General features: G+C 35.1%; 1 protein-coding gene across 1 annotated transcript in view; it reads left to right on the forward strand.

Annotated features, from left to right (window-relative positions):
- The window catches only part of ARHGEF28 (Rho guanine nucleotide exchange factor 28), a 223182-nt gene that overhangs the window by 39843 nt on the left and 162247 nt on the right, over positions 1–21092 (forward strand). Inside the window, exons 3-5 of the mRNA XM_042781320.1 lie at positions 5162–5442; positions 14000–14207; positions 16795–16906. Of these exons, the coding sequence (XP_042637254.1) occupies positions 5162–5442; positions 14000–14207; positions 16795–16906 (601 nt within the window). The remainder of the gene's footprint in view (positions 1–5161; positions 5443–13999; positions 14208–16794; positions 16907–21092) is intronic.

Genomic DNA, 21092 nt, shown 5'->3' on the forward strand with positions numbered 1-21092 from the left:
AGTTGTATAGGTTGCAGATCGGGTGGTGTACCAGTCGCTAGGGCTGATTGTTTCCATTAATTTTGGTTTTCTTCTTTCTTCTCGACGAGGAGAGACCCATTGTTGCATCTAGATGGCAGCTTGCTAGCTTTTAAGATCCCGATCGCTACTCGCCAAAGTAGGAGGTGGAACAATGTTTTGTACTTTGTTTATCATGATGTTGCTTATTGGTCTACTTGTGAGGATTTTGTTTTCTTTACGTGGAGGTATAATCCATACTGAAGGCTGTAGTCTGTAATCTTCATCAGTAAGTGCTTCAAGTCCTCTTTGCTTTTAGTAAGTAAGGTTCTATCATCTATATATCACAGATGGTTAATGAGTCTTCCTTCAGTGCTGGCGCTGCATTCTTCTTCATATAGTCCAGCTTCTCAGATTATTTGCTCAGATTGATTAAGTATGTTAAATGGATACCATGCAGATTGGGTAAGAATAGTGAATGGATACAACCCTGATGCACACCTTTCCTGATTGTAAACCATGAATTCTGTTCTAACGACTAGATGGTATATTCTTTTCTTACTGTGGTTTTGGATTCTGTTTACTAGTATTTACTAAACTAGTATTTAGATCTTTTGCACTGATATTCATGATACTCTGTAATGTTTGAACGTCTTTATCAGACTTCATCAGACTTAGTGGTATATTTCACAAAATGAGTTAAGAAGCTGTCCTTCATTTTCAGTGCTGTAGAACACTATTGGGAGCATAGATACCATTTGTCCTTTATAGATTTTGGTGGAATTCTCCTACAAAACTTTCTAAGCTTAGAACTTTTTTATGGGATAGGTTTTTGATAACTTTCTCTATTTCTTTTATGAATATTGGTCTGTTTTACCTTTTTATCTCTAATGGTGTCACCTATTACTGACTTCCTTAGGAAATTAATATACTTAGGCTTTCAAATTTATTTGTATAAGACTCTGCAGTGTAGAATCATAATTAAAAAATATATTTAGTACTCTTGTTACAATGGATATGTACCTTCTTCATTCCTTACTTTTATATTTGGGCTTTCTCCCTTATTAATTAAGTAGTGATTAGTCTCTTTTCTTCAATCAAGATTGCATTAAAAAAAATTATTAGTTGTATATATTGTTTTATATTTTATACCTCATTAGTCTCTGATTTATATTTATTATTTTCATCCTTGTAGTTTCTTTTATTTTATTTTGTTAATGTCTTTGTAGCTTTTTGGCATTAATTGAATTCTTTTCATTCTTTTATTTTTATTTAAAAAAAAAGTTTAAGACTGTGGGTTTAACTGAATCTTACAGATTGTGATCTGCAATGTTGTTATTATTATATTTGGCACAAATCCTGTAAGTTTAATTTGTATTTTTCCCTTTACCCAATGATTTTTTGATAAAAGATTCTAAATAAGATTTCGCGTTGTTAGAAGTTTTCTATTGATTTTGTTGATCATTTCTGGTTTTATTGCATTGTCTTAAAGTATTGTTTAATATTCTGACTTTATGAAACTTAGTGATCTTTCTTTGTGACCTAAAATATCATTGACATTTTGTTACTGTTCCTTCCGTATTGGAGTAAAAAGTGTATTTTTTTTTATCAGGATATGAAGTTAGATATATATCCATAATATTTACCTTTTTGGTTATGCCATGTGTCATGTAGGTGTTCTTCTTATCTTCTTATATTTGGTGCTCTTGAACCATCTTCTATAGAGAATGGCGTATTAAGGTCTTTTATTGTAATGGGAGCTCTGGTAACATAGTGCCTAAGGCATTTGACTGCTAACCAGAAGGCTGGTGGTTCAAACCCACCAGCCACTCTCTTCAGAAGGAAGATTGGGCAATCTACTTCCATAGTGATACTGCCTCAGAAACCCAAGGAAGGGTTGCTAGAAGTGGGATTGACTCAAGGGCAGTGAGTTTTGTTTGGCTTTTATTATTATAATGTCTCTATGTCTTCTTGCATCTTCTACAGTTTTTGTTTTATAAAAGTGTAATGTTACTTGTTGCGTGGATATTCACACCTCTTATATTTAGTTATGAATGGTGGCTTTTTACAGTAAAAGTACTGTCTTTTGGTAATTGCAATGCTTTTCACTGGAATTCTGCTTTGTCTGATATCAGAATTTATTGTTTCCGTTTACCTGTTATACCTTTACCTACCCATCCCTTAATTTTTAACCATTTTGGATCACTTTGCTTGAAGTGTGTCTCTTGTATACTGTATGTTGACAGGAGTTGCTTTGTGGGCCAAATTGAAAATATATTTCTTTTAATTAGTTGGATTATGACCATTAATATTTATTGCTAAAACTTATTTCTTTGTTCTCTGCCCTGTCATGTTATTTTATGTTATGATTCTTATGTGTATTATGTTATATTTGCTGCTGTTCTTTTGCTTTTGCTTCATGCTGTTTTGTTTCCTTACTTATTTTTTTAGTAGTTCCTTTGGTTGTCCTAACAGGAGCTCTGGTTATATAGTGGCTAAGGCATTTGGCTGCTAACTAAAAAGTCGTAGGTTTGAACCCACCAGCTGCTTTGTGGAAGAAAGATAAGGCAATCTGCTTCTGTAAAGGTTTATAGCCTTGGAAACCAAGTGGGGGTTGCTATGAGTCGACTTGGTGGCAGTTAGTTTGGTTTGAGTGTTTAGTTGTTATTGTACATAAGTCTTTTTAATGTCCTTAGCTCTCATTTTCTTACTTGAATTTTTCTGTTTGCTTTGTCAGTTTGTAATAGTATTCTTTAGCTCTTATTTATTGCCTATAGAAAAATGATGAACTTGCTCAACTTTCCTTTTTCACACTTTCTTCTCCCATTTTAAAAGTTAGATTATTTCTACTCATTCAGATCATGTATCATATAACAGATGATAGAGTTTTCCACCTTCATTCCCACTGTTGTTTTTGTCTTGGGTTTAAATTTAAACTTATAAATGCTCATTGTCAGTCTTCTTGCTGAAATTTTTCTAGTCATTTATGATTGGAGAAAGTTAATCCTTTAGTAGGTTACTCAAGAAGAGTTGATAAGTACCAAATTTTCTGACTTTTATCATGTTTACAACTACTTTTTGTAGCCTTAGTATTTGAAGTTAGCGAAGCTAGAAATAAAATGTTGATTCACACTTCATTTCACTGAGTTTGTAAAAATCTTCTTTCTTTATTATCTTCCTTTGTATGTTATATCTGAGAAGTCTGATTCCAGTCTAATTATCTCACCATTATAAGTTATTTGGTCTTTTTACTTAGAATGTGTAGTATTTTTTCTTTACTTTTAAAGTTTAATAGTTTATTTTAATCGACTATCTTGGAATTGATTCCTTTGGGTACTATAGATGCAGTACTCAGTGGGCCTTTTCAATTTGTTGATTAAATTTTTCTTTTATTTCTTGAAAATTTTCTTAGATTTTGTTGTAAGTAGTAGTTCTGTTTCCTTATTTTGCTTTTCTCTTTCAGGATCTCCAAATATACATATGTTGTTTCTTCTGTGCTTGTTTTCCATTTCAATAACTTTCTCTCTGACTCTTTTTATTGATTAATCTATTTCTTCATTCTTATATTCATGTATTTCTTCAGTGTCCCTTTTTACATTTTCATTTAACTTTATTCCTTTTTCATTTCCTTATTAAATTTAATTTTTATTTCTCAGATGATTTTATCTTTTTGTTTCAATATTACTGTGGTCAACTCTTTATATTTCTTCCTATTTTACTCTATTTCCGTTTTTAATTTTTGAATTTCATTTTTTTTTCTTTTTTGGTAGGGAGTGCAGAGGAGATTTTTTTTTTTTTTTTTTTAAATCAACTGAGGCATTCCTGTTCTCCCCTCCCCCATAGAGTCACTGTGAGTTGGACTCAATTTGATGGCAATAGGTTATGGGAGACATTCCCATCTTCTCTTTTCTTATGGTTGCTCTATATAGATTTAGTTACTTTTGCCAGTTTCATGGATTTGAAATGGTTTTCAAGATTTGTGGTTCAAGAGTGCCCTCTTCTGACAATGAAATAGAGAGCATTCTCTCTAATGATGACATTTTTCCCTTGGTGGCGGAAGGAAAGGTTGTATGTTCTTTGATTTAAGACCCTAGATTTCCCTCTTACATTTTTTCCCCTTCACCAACCAATCTCTAAAAGATGTTGCTCGCTTATTTTTAACTGTGGTTCCCGAAGTTGAAATGCTCTTTGATGACTGCCCTTTCAAATCACTGAGTACTTTAAGTCCCTTTCTTAAAGTAAGTGCTTTGATCCTTCAGGACTCTTTCTCACACACATAAGACTTCCTTTTTCTGGTGGTGATATTTAGATCAGTGTTAGACCTCCCACTAGCTCTCCTCTTCTCTCTGTCATTCATAGTTTTCTAGACTGGCCTTATTTTCCTTAAAGTCTTGTGGTAGGAACATGAGAGATTGCTTACTGGGATTTGATGTTTAGTATTTAAAGGTAATTTGAGCTTAGGAAATTTTCTTTCTTCTAGTTATTCTGAGTACATTGAGTACATGTATTTTATGTAGTTATCTGTTCTTCTGTTTGGTAATGTTTTGGGGGACTCAGATTTATGCAGCCACAATTACTTCAGTTGTCTGGATTTCTATTCTTTTTTTTAAAAATAAAGTTGCTATTCTTTAGTATCTCTCTCAAGTATTTACAACATTTTTCCCTTATTTTGAGTCAGTGGTTCATAAAATGTTAAAAGTATAATCAGTTCCTGAATATGTATCAAAAGCCAAACCAAATTCACTGCCATCAAGTCAATTCCAACTCATAGTGAACCTTATTGGGTTTCCAAGGTTTCTACCTTGGTGAAGTAGATTGCCCCATCTTCCTTCTGAGGAGAAGCTGGTGGGTTTGAACTGCCAGCCTTCTGGTGGAGCAGTCAAATACCTTAGGCACTGGGCCACCAGAGCTCCTGAGTTCGTAAGCTTTATGAAATATTCAGTTAGTTTTCTTCCTTTTTGTGATTTATAGGGTAAGAGCCAATTGAATAAAAACATATCTTAAAAAACATATATCTTTGTTTATATAAAATAAAAACAAGGACAAACAAGATAAAAAAAATAAACAGAATGAAAAGTTTTTAAATTGGGAAAACTTATTAAGTTTTAGCTAAGCCAATCTTTTTCTGTTTTTGCTTGGCAAATATTTTTCTTTCAACTACCAGGTTGGTGATTTGGATATTAACTATATTAATATAGAAGGAATCACTTCCAAAACCAACCCTGAATCCATGGGTTCCACTCTTGGGCCTCAGAGCAGCAAGAACACTCTTCCTAGTGAAGCCATCCCTGGTTTGTACCCACGAAGTGAGACCAGTGAAGTGACATCAGATATTGAAGCTCAACAACACTTCCTATCACCATCTAGTTCATGTACTTCCAGTTTGAATCTTTCTTTTGGTCTGCATGGATTTGAAAAGGAACAAAGTCATCTGAAGAAAAGAAGGTAAGATACTGTATTTGAGTGGAACAATGTAGAAAAACAAAGAACCTTGCTGTACTTGGAAAATTCTGTTTTCTATGTTGTTATGCCATATTACCTCATTTGCTTTTATTCCTACATTAAAATGTTTTTTCCTTTTATGTTCCTATATTTGATGGGTTGAAAGTAAGACTAAACTGACTAAAGTAAATAGCAAATCCTTAGTGAGAAACCATTTCCTATTTACTAAACCAAAAACCAAACTCACTCCCATCAAGTTGTTTCTGACTCACAGCGACCCCCATTGGGTTTTCGAGGCTGTAAATATTTATGGAAGTAGATCATCCCATCTTCCTTCTGCAGAGAGGCTGATGGGTTTGAACTACTGACCTTCCGGTTAGCAGTCAACTCTCTTATCCACTATGCCACCAGAGCTCCTTTTCTATTTACTAGAGTGTCAAAATTAAGAAGTCTAATTATACCATACTTTGGTCAGAATGTATACAGTGGAAACACATCTATATTATTAATAGAAGTGAAAAGTAGTACGATAACTTTGGAAAATAACGTGGCATTATATTTTAAAAGGAGCCTTGGCAATGCAGTGGTAAAACATTTGGCTGCTAACCCTAAGATCAGCAGTTCAAATCATCCAATTGCTCCATGGGAAAAAGATGTGGCAGTCTGCTCCGCAAGGTTTACAATCTTGGAAATCCTATGGTTCTCTGTCCTACAAGGTCACTTACTATAAGTAGGAATTGACTCAGTGGCAATGAGATTTATTTATTTATTTATTTATTTATTTTTGTAAAGTTCAACATGTATATACTCTATGACCCAGAAATTCCATTCATGTGTACTAAGGAGATGTATATATGACTATTTACCAAAAAACCCAAAAGCACTGCTGTTGAGTTGAATCTGACTTATAGTGACTCCTCCTTGGGTTTTTGAGGTAGTATCACTACAGAAGTAGACTGCCCAACCTTCCTTCTGAGGAGTGGCTGGTGGGTTTGAACCTCCAACCACCTGGTTAGCAGTCAAATGCCTTAGGCACTATGCCACCAGAGCTCTTATGACTATTTATAGTGGCAGGAAATAATCCAGTTTGGGAATGGACATAAATTATAGCATAGTTACACAATGGTATACTGTATAGGAATGAAAATGAACGAACTACACACCTATGTGCATAATAACATTTGCATCTTCAAAACAATGTTGAACCAAAAAAGTAAGCTATAATATACTCACTGCCATCGAATCCATTTTGACTTATAGTGACTCCCTTTGGGTTTCTGAGGAGGTATATCTTCACAGAAGTAGATTGCGCAGTGTTTCTTCCTCAGAGTGGCTGGTGGGTTTGAGCCACCAACCTTTTAGTTAGTAGTCAAATGCCTTAGGCACTATGCCACCAGAGATATAGCATAATTAGATTTCATTTTTATAAAATATAAAACCAATAAAATTATGCAATTTACCACTATAGGGCTTGCCCACATGTGCTTAAGCTTTAAAGAGAAACAAGAAGATGAAGGGAAAAAAACTCTGACATTCAAGAGAGTTGTTATGCCTAGTGATACGTAGGGGATGGGGAATGAAAAGGAACATAGAGTTTCAGTGCTTTGAACAGTGTTCAAGTCTGAAGTTGAGTAGGCTCACAGGTGTTTATTTTTGTACTCTATAACTTACACTTATGTTTTATGTATTTTCTTATATGTATAAAATATTATTAAAGATATGGTTTAATGTTTATGAAATGACTGCATATATTTATATGTATCTGTCTATCTTCCCGTTCATCCACTATTCATCTTGTTGTCTATTTTCTTCAGGGAAATTGCTCAATTTTCACTCATTTCATTTTATTGTGTTACCCGTTTTCTTTAGGAAATAGCCCATTTTTTACTCCTATACTCTAGCTCTAGGGTGATATGCTGATGTAACACATATAACATAACCCTGAATCAAAAAGTAAATAGAACCACTCATATAAAGGTGTGCATATAAATATTCATCAGTGCACAAATAGGCTCATAGGTGAATGAATATTTGACAAAGATTTAATTGGTCAGAAAGGAGAGAAAGGGAAAGGAGGTGGCAGTGACTTCATGCAAGTCATTGTGTTGTGTACTTTGTCACTTACAGAGCAACTTGCAGATGTCAAACTTTGCATGACAGGTTTTGATACCTAAGGGTTGTATATGATACATAAAAAATAAGAGATTTTCGTTAGATTTGTATTTTGTGAATTATATCACTGCTGCAAATTGAATTGATAGAATATTTTGGGTTTTTAACATATCTGCTTAGAACTGTCAGCTGCTCTGCTGGGCCAGAGGCTGCCAGTCAAGGCAATACTCTATTCAGTTCTGCAAAAATAGACACAAGTGTGTAGGATATATGCATTCTGGTAGGAGCTATAAGAACTCTCAGGTTTGCAATTAGTCCAAGGGACTTGTACACTATGTGATCCTCAGCCTATACGACTGAGACCAGAAGAACTAGATGGTCCCCAACTACCACTGTCAACCACTTGGAGGTGGATCTCTGTAGGAGATCTTGGGTAGAGTGGGAGAACAATGCGGAACAATACTTAATATCATTAAAAAAAAAGGGGGGGCCAGATTTGCTGGTCTGATAGAGCCTGATGGAACCCCTGAGAGTATGGCCCCTAGCTGCCCTTCAGGTCTGGAATTGAACCCACTCCTGTTGCTTCTAGCCAAATAAAAGACAGATATATGAGCCAAACATTTACATTAGGTAGACACGCTCCTTAGAGAGATCAATTAAGAGATCAATCATGGGAGTATAGGAGGGCTGTGTATGCACAGGGAGACAGCTCAGGGGGCAGAAGTACATGGAGGGAGGGACACAGGGAAGAGGTGGAGGAAGTAAGAGGGAAGCTGTTGCATTGTGGGAAATTGTAGTCAATGTCATGAGGCAAAGTGTATGTGAACTGCTGTATGGAAGATGAATGTGCTCTGTAAACTTTCACCCAAATCACAATAAAATTGGGGGGGGTCGGATAACAAGTTTGCAACCCCCAAGTCTATAGGAGTGAGTACGTTCATTAGAAGAGGCACTTTAGGAATGATGTTTTTGTTGGATGCTATTGAGTCAATTTTCTATTCATAGTGACCCTATATGACAGAATGGAACTGCCCCATACAGCTTTCTAGGCTGTAATTTTTACAGAAGCAAATTGCCAGTTCTTTCTCACATGGAGCCACATGGGTTTGAACCACGAACTTTCTGGTTAATAGTGAACTCTTCACCACTGGGCCACCAGGGCCGCTTTGCTCTAGGGATCGAGGGAAGAAATGGCACAGATGGACTCTTTTTCTCTTAAGGACATATTCACAAGCTGTCTAAATTATACTTTCTGATCATGGTTTTGCTCTGAGTAGTTTAAATATTTCACTGCTAGAGATAGAATTGTACCTCTTTAGAAAAACTATTCAGTCTGAGTCAATGTAATTAGAAGGCTTTGTAAAGATGTCACAGCTCAGAGGATAAGGCAAAGAACAAGGAGAAGAAAAAAGAAGTCTTAAGAGAGAAACCTCTCCCTGACTGGCCCCACTGGTGAACTTTATCTCTTGCGCTGCCCCTCTCCTCTGAAATACGTAGGAATGAGGAAGAAGACTTGTGATACCTGAAAGCTCTGCTTTGGCCTTGGTGTGGCTGGAGGGAGTTATAACATGCTTTGTCATGGAGTCAATGTAAAATGCACTTACTTTGGTGATAAGTGGATAAATAGATCAAGAGACAGGGAACTTCTAATGAAAGAGAATTTTGGGGGCTCAAAATAGAAACTGGGGCTGTTACATGGACAAGCCTGATTGGCGCCTGAGTTTTCTAAGGTTTAAAACAATCTTTTGATGCAACTAAAACATGCAAAATTTGTAACTGTTCTATTATTAAATGAATAGCTATTTTAAGAAGCCATAAAGGGAGAAATAAGCAATACAACATCTATTTTTTAAAAAAAACTGAAAACAAAAAATTAGGTGATAGAAGCAAATGTTTGTTTAGTTCCAAGACTTGAAGCTTTCAAGTGTTTTTTCATTTTTGTTTTACCACACCCACCATATGGTAAAACACCAGAAAGAAGTGCATGTCCCACCATGATTTGTCTCTTTTGTCTCTTCCCCTACATGCACACACTAGATTAAACAAAAGGTTAGTGAAATAGCATCTTAAATATATTCAGATATTCCCTATTTCATATTATTTTAAAAGAAAATTCTAGTCAAAACCTACCAAACTGATTTCATATTTCACTAATGAGATCTTGAAAAACACTATTACATAACAAAAACCTGGAGATAATCCTGAAGAATATTGTGTATGATAGGTTAATAGTTTAACAAATAAAAGTAGTGGCTCAGTTTGAATAATAAAAAAAGAAATGTTTTGAAGTATAGTATGGCAAAATAAAATAATGCATAGTTAATATATCTACAGTATATTCATAGTGACTCTGTATTCCTTCTATCTTTTCTTGATTCTTCATCATTCAATATTTTGCCTGTAGAATCCTTCAGTATTGCAACTTGAGGCTTGACTTTTCAATGTTTTCAGTTTGCAAAATGCAAGTGGGTTCTTCACTTTTGATTTTCTAACTCCAGGTCTTTGCACATTTCATTATAATATATTACTTTGTTCTTTTTAAGCTGCTTTTTGAATCTTCTGTTCAGCTCTTTTCATCATTTATTCCATTCACTTTAGCTACACTTATTTAAGAGCAAGTTTCAAAGTCTCTTATGACATGCATTTTAGTCTTTTCTTTCTTTCCTGTTTTTTTCTAATGACATTTTGCTTTCTTCATGTATGATGTTCTTGATGTCATTGCACAATTCTTCTGATCGTCTGTCATTACTATTCAATACATCAAATGTATTCTTCAGATGCTCTCTAAATTCAGATGGGATATACTCAAAGTTGTACTTTGGCTTTTGTGGGCTTGTTTTAATTTTATTCAGATTCAACTTGAACTTGCATATGAGCAAAAAGAATTGGCCAGCATTCAACTATTTCAGGAAATGAAGTATATGATAAAGAAACAACAGTATTGAGGGAAGAAGTACAAGGTGCAGTGAAAGCATTAGCAAAAAAACAAGGCTCCAGGAATTAACAGAATCCCTACTGAGAATTTCAACAGATGATGCAATGCCAGAAGTGCTTACTCATCCAAGCAAAGAAATTTGGAAGACAGCTACCTGGACAACTACCTAGAAGAGATCCATATTTGTGCCCATTCCAAAGAAAGGTAATCTGAAAGAATGCAGAAATTATCAAAGAGTATCATTAATGTCACACGCAAGGAAAATTTTGCTGAAGTCAATTAACAAATGGTTCCAGTAGGCCATTGACAGGGAACTGCTGGAAATTCAAGCTGGATTCAGAAGAAAATGTGGTCTAAGGGATATCATTGCTGATGTAAGATTAATCTGATCGAAAGCAGAGAATACCAGAAAGATGTTTACCTGTGTTTTATTGACTATAAAAATGTGGATCATAGCAAATTGTGGATAACATTGCAAAGTATGGGAATTCCAGAATACTTAACTGTGCACATGTAGTACCCGTATATAGAACAAGAGACAGTCCTTTGAACAGAACAAGGGGGTATTGCATGGTTTAAAATCAGGAAAGGTGTGTATCAGAGTTGTATCCTTTCACCATACTTACTCAATCTGTATGCTGAGCAGATAATCCAAGAAGCTGGACTATATGAAGAAGAATGCACCATCAGGATTGAAGGAAGACTTTTTAACAACCTGCAATATACAGATGACACACCCTTGCTTGTTGAAAGTGAAAATGACTTGAAACATTTAGTGATGAATATCAAGGACTATACAGTGTAGATTACACTTCCGCATAAAGAAAACAAAAATCTACACAACTGGACCAATAAGCAACATCATAAAAATGAAACGGTCAAGGGTTTCATTTTACTTGAATTCAAAATCAATGCCCAGGAGAAAAGCAGTCAAGAAATCAAGTGACATATTGCATTGGGCGATTCTGCTGCAAAAGACCTCTTCAAAATGTTAAAAAGCAAAGATGTCACTCTGAGGAGTCAAAGTGCACTTGACCCAAGCCATGGTATTTTCAATTGCATCATATGCATGTGAAAGCTGGACAATAAGTAAAGAAAACCAAAGAAGAATTGATACCTTTAAATTATGGTATTGGTGAAGAATATTGAATATGCATACCATGCACTGCCAGAAAAACATTCAAATCTGTTTTGGAAGAAGTGTAGTTGGAACCTCCTTGAAAGTGAGGTTGGTAATACTTTACTCACATACTTTGTACACTAGTCCCTGGAAAAGCACATCATGTTTAGTGAAGTAGAGGGTCAGCAAAAAAAAAAGAGGAAGACTCAACAAGATGAATTGACTCAGTGGCTGCAAGGATGAGATTAAATATAGCAACAATTGAGAGGGTGGTGCAGGACTGGTAGTGTTTCATTCTGTTGTGCATAGGGTTGCTGTGAGTTGGACTTGATGACACCAAACAACAACAATGACTCATAGTGATGGAGAGATGCTATATGTAAGTGGAAAGACCTGTATCAGAATAGGATATTTTTAGTGGCAGTCAAGGATTTAATGAACTAATTTTTAGTAGTGCAGTGATCACAAGTTGAAAGAGAAAGACAGCAGCACAAGACATCATAAAGCCTTTGACACCATTTTGGTCTTCTTCCACCCTTAAATTATTGTTGATTTAGCAGACTACATTTGAGAAAAAAAAAAAAAAAAAAAAACCAAAGCCACTGCCAATGAGTCTATTCCAACTCATAGTGACCCCCATTGGGTTTCTGAGGTGGCAAATCTTTATGGAAGTAGATTGCCCAGTCTTCCTTCCATGGTGTGGCTAGTGGGTTTGAACCACAAACCTTTTGGTTAGCAGTCAGATGCCTAGGTAATGAGCTACCGAGCTCTTTAGCAAACTACATAGCACTTTAAAATACCTGTAATTAAATTATGATACAAGTTAAAACACCAACCTTTACCAGAAATGTTTTCTAATCTTCAGTCTTTTATGAGAAATAAATTGATGGACTCTAATGTATTTGGATCTTGAGTTCAGGTGAAGTGTGATCCACTTCCATTTGTTTCTCTTCCTCAGTGTCCTCGATAAGTCATTAAAGGAGGAAACTTCACTTTGGAAATCCTCAGTGGTGCCCAAATGACCTTTATTTACTGGCCCAATTGCTGGTGCCCAGGAGGTCTGTGATCCAAGGATTAGACTCTAATTTAGATGTTCACCTTAAGGCTAATACAGTAAGACCTCTGTTGAAAGTGTCATATAACTTATTAAATTGATATTTGTAGCCATTAAATAGCCTATGATTCCGTAAGAAAAGTAACCCAAACAGATTAATTCAAGGTTTCATTTTCTGATTCTTTATATTTCAAAGCAAGACAATTGCATTGTGTTATAATAAAAATTTTCATTTCAGAGTGGTAACAACCAAAGAAAAGGACATTTAATTATCCATCATTTATTTAACATGCCTGTGAAAGCTGTTGGCCTAGAAGTCTTAGTGGTTCAAAATGTAAATGTTGTGGAATGAACCTGGAATGTGAAAGGTCAAATTCTTTCCTTTTAGTTTTATGGTTATGAAGTTAAATGAGGAAAGAAAAGTAATAGTTGAGCAGAATCACTGCCTGTTTCTGAAGTGGATTTCTCACAGAAATCTTTTTTTTTTCTTTTTTTTTTTTTACAGAAATAATTTTTAAAAATCTCTAAAAATAATAATCTAATAAGGCATGTTTGGAAACTCATGCTTCACTCGTTTCTAACTTTTGTCTTGTTTACAACTCTGAGGTGTGTGACCTTCACAGGCTTGCCTTATGTTTGCCTTTGCCCTACAGAGCTTTCCAGCTGAGGGACAAGGGAGAGAATGTCATAGTGAATATTTTCACATGGGAATTCTTCCTGAGGGGAGGCTTACATCCAAATAACCAGTGGCTCTGTTTTGTCTGCATTTAAATATTTGAAGGGTAACTATTTGGAGTTTGTAATAATTACTTTTACAAAACAGAAATCATGAGGATAGTACTAACTCGAACCAGTTTTTATTTCTTAAAAACCAAACCAAACTCACTGCTGTCGAGTCGGATCCGACTCTTAGCAACCCCTCCTTGGGTTTCTGAGGCAGTATCATTATGGAAATAGATTGCCTAATTTTCCTTACAAAGAGGGCTGGTGGGTTTGAACCACCAGCCTTCTGGTTAGCAGTCAAATGCCTTGTAATGGCATTTGCTAAGAAGAAAGGTTCATTTGAGGAAATTTAGTTTTTTTTTAAAGGAGATTTGGGAGGAGAAAAAAATAAAAATGACTGAAAAATATATTTCTCTGGAAATTAACTGAGTTTTCTTTGCACCTCACAGCAGTCAGAAGATTTAAATTCAGAAACTTAGAAACCAATGAATTACTCAAGTCTGTCCGTCCACCCATTTATCCACCCACCCACCTACCCATCCATCCATTTACCCACCGACACATCCATCTATCCATCTGTATAGTTATTTTCTTATTTAATTACTTTGTGCTTTAGTTCTAGCCTTGATGCCTTGGATGCTGACAGTGAAGGTGAAGGGCATTCTGAGAGGTCCCACATTTGTTACACTCCAGTGTCCCAGAGTTCCTCAAGAACTGGGATTCCTAGTGGTGATGAATTGGATTCTTTTGAGACCAACACTGAACCTGATTTTAATATCTCCAGGGCTGAATCACTTTCTTTTTCAAGTAATCTGCAGTCAAAGGTATTCTTACGGGTATTAAGTTTGTTTATTTAAGCGTGGAATATATATTGTCTAAATCTATCTATCTATATCTGAAAGACAAATTATGCTTTATTCGTTTGTGTGAACTATGTTTTTTAGATGTCTGTGAGAGGTCTGGTTGAGTCATTTTAATCCCTATCACTCTGTTTTAATTTGTATGGACCTTACTTATAAATACTGATTTATGTGTTCATTAATACATTACAAGTTCATGTAATCTTTCAAATACTTGGAAACGTTTTACCATTTTGTATAATAATATCTGCCATCATCTCAAGAGAGAAAAACTGGGTAGTATTAAATGAGTTTTAGTTCTCAAACTTGACCTGGACAATCAGATAATGTTCATAAGGCAGAGGCGATGCTTGTTGACCCTTCCTGGTTGCATGACCTAACCTGAAACATCATAAACCTTGTCAATTTTCCCCTGAAAGCCAAGTTTTCTCTTTTTGGACGTTTCGCATTATGATTTCATTTTGTTGTGGTTGTGTCTTAAAAAATAAAATAAATAAACTCCTTTAAACTTGCTGAGAAAGCCCTTTTGTTTTTGAACATATGTTTTCTTCTTATTTGATTTCTATTGTCCACTTGTTTTTGTGTAACTTGAGTTTACTACTGTAAAACAATATATGCTGTGCCAGAACTCTCGTTACTCCAAACATATGGTTATTACAATAATGCCTTATTTTTTGTGTATGTCCTACAAACATAAAACATGTTTTAAGTATGTACATAGTATATGATTTTCTCATAACTCATCTAGGCCATAGCTTGTTGTTGCTATGTGCCATCGAGTCGGACCCAAGTCATAGCGACCCCTCCTTGGGTCTCCGAGGTGGTGGTGCTTTTATTTTGCTTTGAGCAGATGAGGTTCCTGCTGTTAGATGTCTCATCCAGGTTGGCCAGGCTTTGTCATAGGGTCGGAACTTGAATCCACATCTTCTGACTTCCTTTCCCTTATCCCTGAAGCCTGTAGAGCTGTCATCATTTTTTAACATCAAAATTCTGTGATAGTTTTGGAGAACAGGGAATGGGCATGATTGTTAATGTAGATACATTTTAGTTTTGCATCTTGAATGAAATTATGAAAAATCCATCATTACTTGGAGCGAAAAATAGTCACTCTGTAAAACAATCTCATATTGTTCACTTTTAGGAAAAATTAGGCCTATAAAATATATCTTGCCTTGCTTGTGTAATTACTGAGTATAACTTTTTGCTTAAGAGTTCTGGGCAATTTTCAAAGCCTCATTATCATGGAACATGATTACCATACATGACTTAAATGTAGAGGATGACATTTGGTTAAGGCCTTGTGTGGCCAGGTCACTGTTTGTGCCACAGGACAGATTAAGCTGGCCTTTCAGACATGGCTTCCAAGCCCTGGGGATGACTGGGGGTGGGCGTGGGGGTTGGGGTATAGTGCTCCCTCACAAGACAGTAGTGAGCCACTGCCCAGGGCCCTTTGCAGCAAGGTCAGTTTTTTGCTCTCTATTTTCATCCAAATTCTTTAATTAAATGGATGAACGTAGGACAAACTGTCTGTTTTCACTTAGGGGAAACAGAAGAGGCCAGTGCCTGTGAAGGACAGTCACTGATGGCTTAATTTTAGTAACGGATTTGCATTACTTTCTTTTAGCCCTAACCTTCAGTGGTATCTTATTAATGGATGGATAGAATCAATCCTAAAGCCACTAGGCATCTTAGGGATGGCAGTTGGGTATCATGAATGACTTTGAGGGAGTTCCATTGCATATTCCTTTAAACTTTCTGAAACATATTTTAAAAAATTAATCTTTCCATGTTCAATAATCTTACATTTTTTGCATATATTACTAATATAATAATAAAAATAATATGTAACTGGGCAAACAGGAATAAAAATGGAAAGCCATGTAAAAGGAATAAAATGAAAGACAAACATCATCTAAACATCATCTCAGAAGTGGTTAGTTGGAAGGTCTATTGAAAAATAAGCCAGACTAGAAAGATTTGTGTATTGACCTGATATGTCCTTCCCCAAAGACTACAACTAACAATATAATTTTAAATAGTTATTTGGAGTTTTAACAAATTCTGATAATTATAAATGATTATTCCTCAACTTTCTAATAACTTTAAGTATAGAGATTTCACTTAACAACTTAGAATTTTCTTTGAATGCTATTTCATCACTAATAGACAGTATTAGAGAACACCAAAATACTTGGTAATTCAGGTTAAAAAAAACAACCAAAAAAATGTACAGAGAATGTTGAATGTATGGAGAAAATGTCATTGGACTTTATTTTTCACTTTAATCTACTTGGCTGGATTGTTATAATTGTATGTTAAAGTATATATAGGAACTATTTCCAAAAGCTGAAGTTTACTAAAGTTAAAAAGACAATGACATTTTAAAAGTTGAGAGAAGCAAAGAAAACAAGTATTCAGTAAGATTATATCAGAAATGTTCAAGTTGAATCTTTTCCCAAAGGTATTGACTTAGTGATACTCATGGTAAACAAATACTTTCAAGTCTCATGTAGAATTTTTTTTTTTTTAACCTCATTTTGATCTCTTTTAGGAGTCATTGTTTTCTGGAGTTCGCTCACGTTCTTATTCCTGCTCATCACCCAAAATCTCTTTAGGAAAATCTCGGTTGATGCATGATTTTACAGTAAGCAATTCAAGTGAAGGTAGGCGTTATTTGCCATTTGACTTTGAAAGCATTCTATTCTGCAGAAGATTCTTAATTAGTAAAAGTAAATAGTATATACAAGTAGGTTCGGATTTTCAATTCAATTTTCATAAGCCTATTTTTTTAAAAATTATTTTTCTAAACATAGCAAAATCTTTGTGTCTGTTAGGTATCAGTCAAGTTATTGATTTGATTTTGATGAAATTACAGATATGTGTGCACCTCTCTTGTGCATTGTTCTTTGAATAAAATGTTTTCCTCAAGGATATTGTAGCCTCAAGTTGGTTCTAGATATATTATTATGAGGTCTTCAGAGGATTTTATTTAATTATAAAAAACTACTACCCTAAAGCATTGCAAAATGGATTTTTCTTCTTTTCTTCTTCTTCTTTTTTCCCAGCAAATAACTTTGGCATGTTAGAAAGATAATAGGAAATATGCAAACATAGTTGAAGAACAATTTAAACATTTCTCAGCATTTTTGTGGGAGTGCAAACAATCAGAAATACAACTTTCATACAATACACTTTGAATTGAACTATAGCATATATACACAAATCATCATTGTGCAACTTGGTGAATTTTCAAAAGTGAGTTCAGGTGAAGAAATAGCACAATTATGAGCATTCCAGAAGCTCACCTTATAATTGTGCCTTCTCAATTAGTACCCATTTCCAACTTTATTTCAAAATACGGTTATTTTATACTTTCTGTAAATAATACCATTATATAATTATAATATATGAATGGACCATAATATAATAATTACATTTAAAGGCATATTTGGATACATTCTTCCCAATCTTTAATAATAGTGTTGTAACATTTTCCCTTCTCAATAAATACTTGAGATAGATAAATACTTCTCAATAAATACTTTGTTGGCTCTTCCATAAGAGTTTTGACTCAAAAAATAAGAAATGTGTTTGTTAGTCTCAGTTTCCCAATATAAAATATTTAAAATAGGCTTTTACTCTTTTTTCTTCCTCCTCTTTCTTTTTCTTATTTTGCATATTACCTTGTTATTACTATTATTTTTGCATTTTTTATGCCATGTGGATCAAACTACTGTAACCATGATCTTTGTGCTTAGAACTACCATCTAAAACAATGATTTGTATATGGTAAACCAAACCAAATTCACTGCCATTGAGTTGATTCTGACTCATAGCGACCCCCTTCGGGTTTCTGAGGTGGTACATCTTTATGGAAGTAGATTGCCCAGTCTTTGTTCCGCAGAGTGGCTGGTGGGTTTGAACTGCCAGTCTTCTGGTTAGCAGTCAAATGCCTTAGGCACTATGCCACCAGAGCTCCTTTGTATGTGGTAGCAAAAACCAAACTCACTGCTGTTGAGTCAGTTTCCAAGGTGGTATCTCTATGGAAGTAGATTGCCCAGTCTTCCTTCTGAGGACTGGGTTTGAACCAGCAGCCTTCTGGTTAGCAGTCATATGCCTTAGGCACTACGCCACCTAGATGTTCAGTAATATTTATTGAATGAACATAATAGAGAAAACGTATAAACTATAAAACAAAAGTTACTAAATATAAGTCTCCCCTCTCTTCTTCTTTCTGGGAAGTGTTATTGGAAGAAGAGAAAGCAAGACTAATTGTAAATATGTAAATTTTATTTTCGGAGTTGGGAAATGGAGAAAAGACCAAGAGTAAATAAGAAAGGATACAGCTACCTTCAGAGGACAGGAAAAAGAAGATAATTTGAATTCAGCATAGGTTTTCCTTTATATATCTTGGGTCTTTCTAAGGTCTTTAGGTCTCCCTAAGCTTAAAATAGGATGAGATTCCTTTGTGTGACAGCCTGCCACACTTTCCCTGAGTAGTACAATTAATTTTATACTGTAGTTGTTGGAAAACACTAAGATCTTCTGTGCACTGTGCAAATTGGTGGTCTTGTCTCTACATCCAGTGTCCCTGATTAATAAAGTCATAGTTTGGAACCATTGAGCAGGTGACTAAGAGGAAATCGATTGTTTATAAGAGAAAAGAGCCCTGATTTAGGCATTCTTTAATGAGTAAAGATAGGTATTTTTTTCCTTATATACGATCTATAAATCTTTGCTTTGAAATTGGAAAGAATAAAGGGATGACATCAATACCTTTTGTTTTTCTGTAAATAAAAACTTATTATTAGACAGCATATATAAAGACAAAGCAATCTAAATGAAGTTTAATACTATCCAGAAGGTAAGAATTAAAGCTAGATAATTTAAGTTGTGCCTATAAACTAAATGTACTAAGATGCCCATGTTCCAGTGCGTGGATCTGTATGGTTACAAGTGTGAGGACTGATACCTTTTAGGTCAGTCAAAAGCCATTTACTATGTAGGATAAATTAACTCTCATTGAAGAAAGAATAATTTTCACTGTTTTTAAGTGGTTGGAACAGAGATGTGAAAGCTTGATTAATTCAAAAAATGTTTGTTGTTTCATAGTTTGCATTGATTAGTCACATGTAAATTGACATTTCTGTTGTGTAAATCCTTTCTTCATAAGTTTTCCATGGTTCTAAGTATTCTTCCTATTTAAATGGAGCCCCTGGATCCTTTTTGCCTCAGTGGGGAACTCTCAGATGTATGGGCTGTGATACAAATACACAAAGATATGATGAACTTTCAGTCTTTATTCTTGGGTGGTGCTTCCTTCTTTGTCTTCTTCATGGGTTCTTATCATTTCTCATGCCTTTTATCTATCTACATCAAGAGTACAGTGGTGGCAGCTTTATTATTTAATTCTTATATTATTATTAGGCTGTTGGGTGCCATTGAGTTAGTTCCAAATCATAGCGCCTCTGTGTACAACAGAGCAAAACACTGCCTGGGCCTGCGCCAGCCTCACAATCATTGCTGTTTGAGCCCATTGTTGCAGCCACTGTGTCAGTCCATCTTGTTGAGAGTCTTCCTCTCTTTTGCTGCCTCTCTACCAAGCACAATGTCCTTCTCCAGGGACTGGTCCCTACTGATAATGTGTCCAAAGTATGTGGGACAAAGTCTTGCCATCTTTGCTTCCAAGGAGCATTCTGGCTTTACTTCTTCCAATACAGATTTTTTTTTTTTTTCTTGGAGTCCACAGTATATTCTATATTCAATATTCTTCACCAATACTACAATTCAAGTTCATAAGTTCTTCTTCAGTCTTCCTTATTCATTGTTTAGCATTTGCATGCATAGGAGGCAATTGAAAATACCATGGCTTATGTCAGGTGCACATTAGTCTTTAAAGTGACATCTGCTTTTAAACACTTTAAAGAGCTCTATTAAAGCAGATTTGCCCAATGTAGTATATCCTGATTTCTTGACTGCTGCTTCCATAGGTGTTGACTATAGATCCAAGTAAAGTGAAATCCTTCACAACTTCAGTCTTTCCTCCATTTATCATGTTGCTTATTGGTGAGGATTTTTGTTTTCTTCATGTTGAGGTATAATCCACACTGAAGGATTGATCTTCATCAGTAAGTGTTTCAAATCTTTGCTTTCAGCAAGCCTGGTTGTGTCATTTGTGTACCATAGGTCTTAAAGAGTCCTCTTCAGTCATGATGTTGCTTCCTTCTTCATATAGTCCAGCTTCTTGGATTATTTGTTAAGCATACGTATTGAATAAGTATGGTGAAAGGTTACAACAACCCTGATGCACACCTTTCCTGATTTTAAACCACGCAGTATCCCCTTGTTCTGTTTGTACAGTTTCTGCATGAGCACAATTAAGTGTTGTGGAATTCCCATTCTTTGCAATGTTATGCATAGTTTGTTATGATCCACATCGTCAAATGCCTTTGTATAGTCAATAAAATACAGGTAAACAGTTTTCTGATCTTTGTTTTCAGCCAAGATCCATCTGATGTCAACAATGTTTCATTCCATTGTTGTCCTCTTCTGAATGTCCTTTTCTGAATCTGGTTTGAATTTCTGTAGTTCTTGTTGATATACTGATGCAACCATTTTTGAATTATCTTCAGCAAAATTTTACTTGTGTGCGATATTAAAGATATTGCTGGATAATTTCTGCTTTCTGTTGGATCATCTTTCTTTGGAAAGGGTACAAATATGAGTCTCTTCTGTCAGTTGACCAGGTAGTTGTCTTCCAAGTCTCCTTACATAGATGAATGAGCATTTCCAGCATTGCATCTATTTGTTGAACTATCTTAACTGGTCTTCCATAAATTTCTGGAGCTT

This window comes from Orycteropus afer, unplaced genomic scaffold (genome assembly GCF_000298275.1).
Source record: "Orycteropus afer afer isolate SDZICR_OR568_19922 unplaced genomic scaffold, OryAfe1.0 scaffold00104, whole genome shotgun sequence".
NCBI lineage: Eukaryota > Metazoa > Chordata > Mammalia > Tubulidentata > Orycteropodidae > Orycteropus > Orycteropus afer.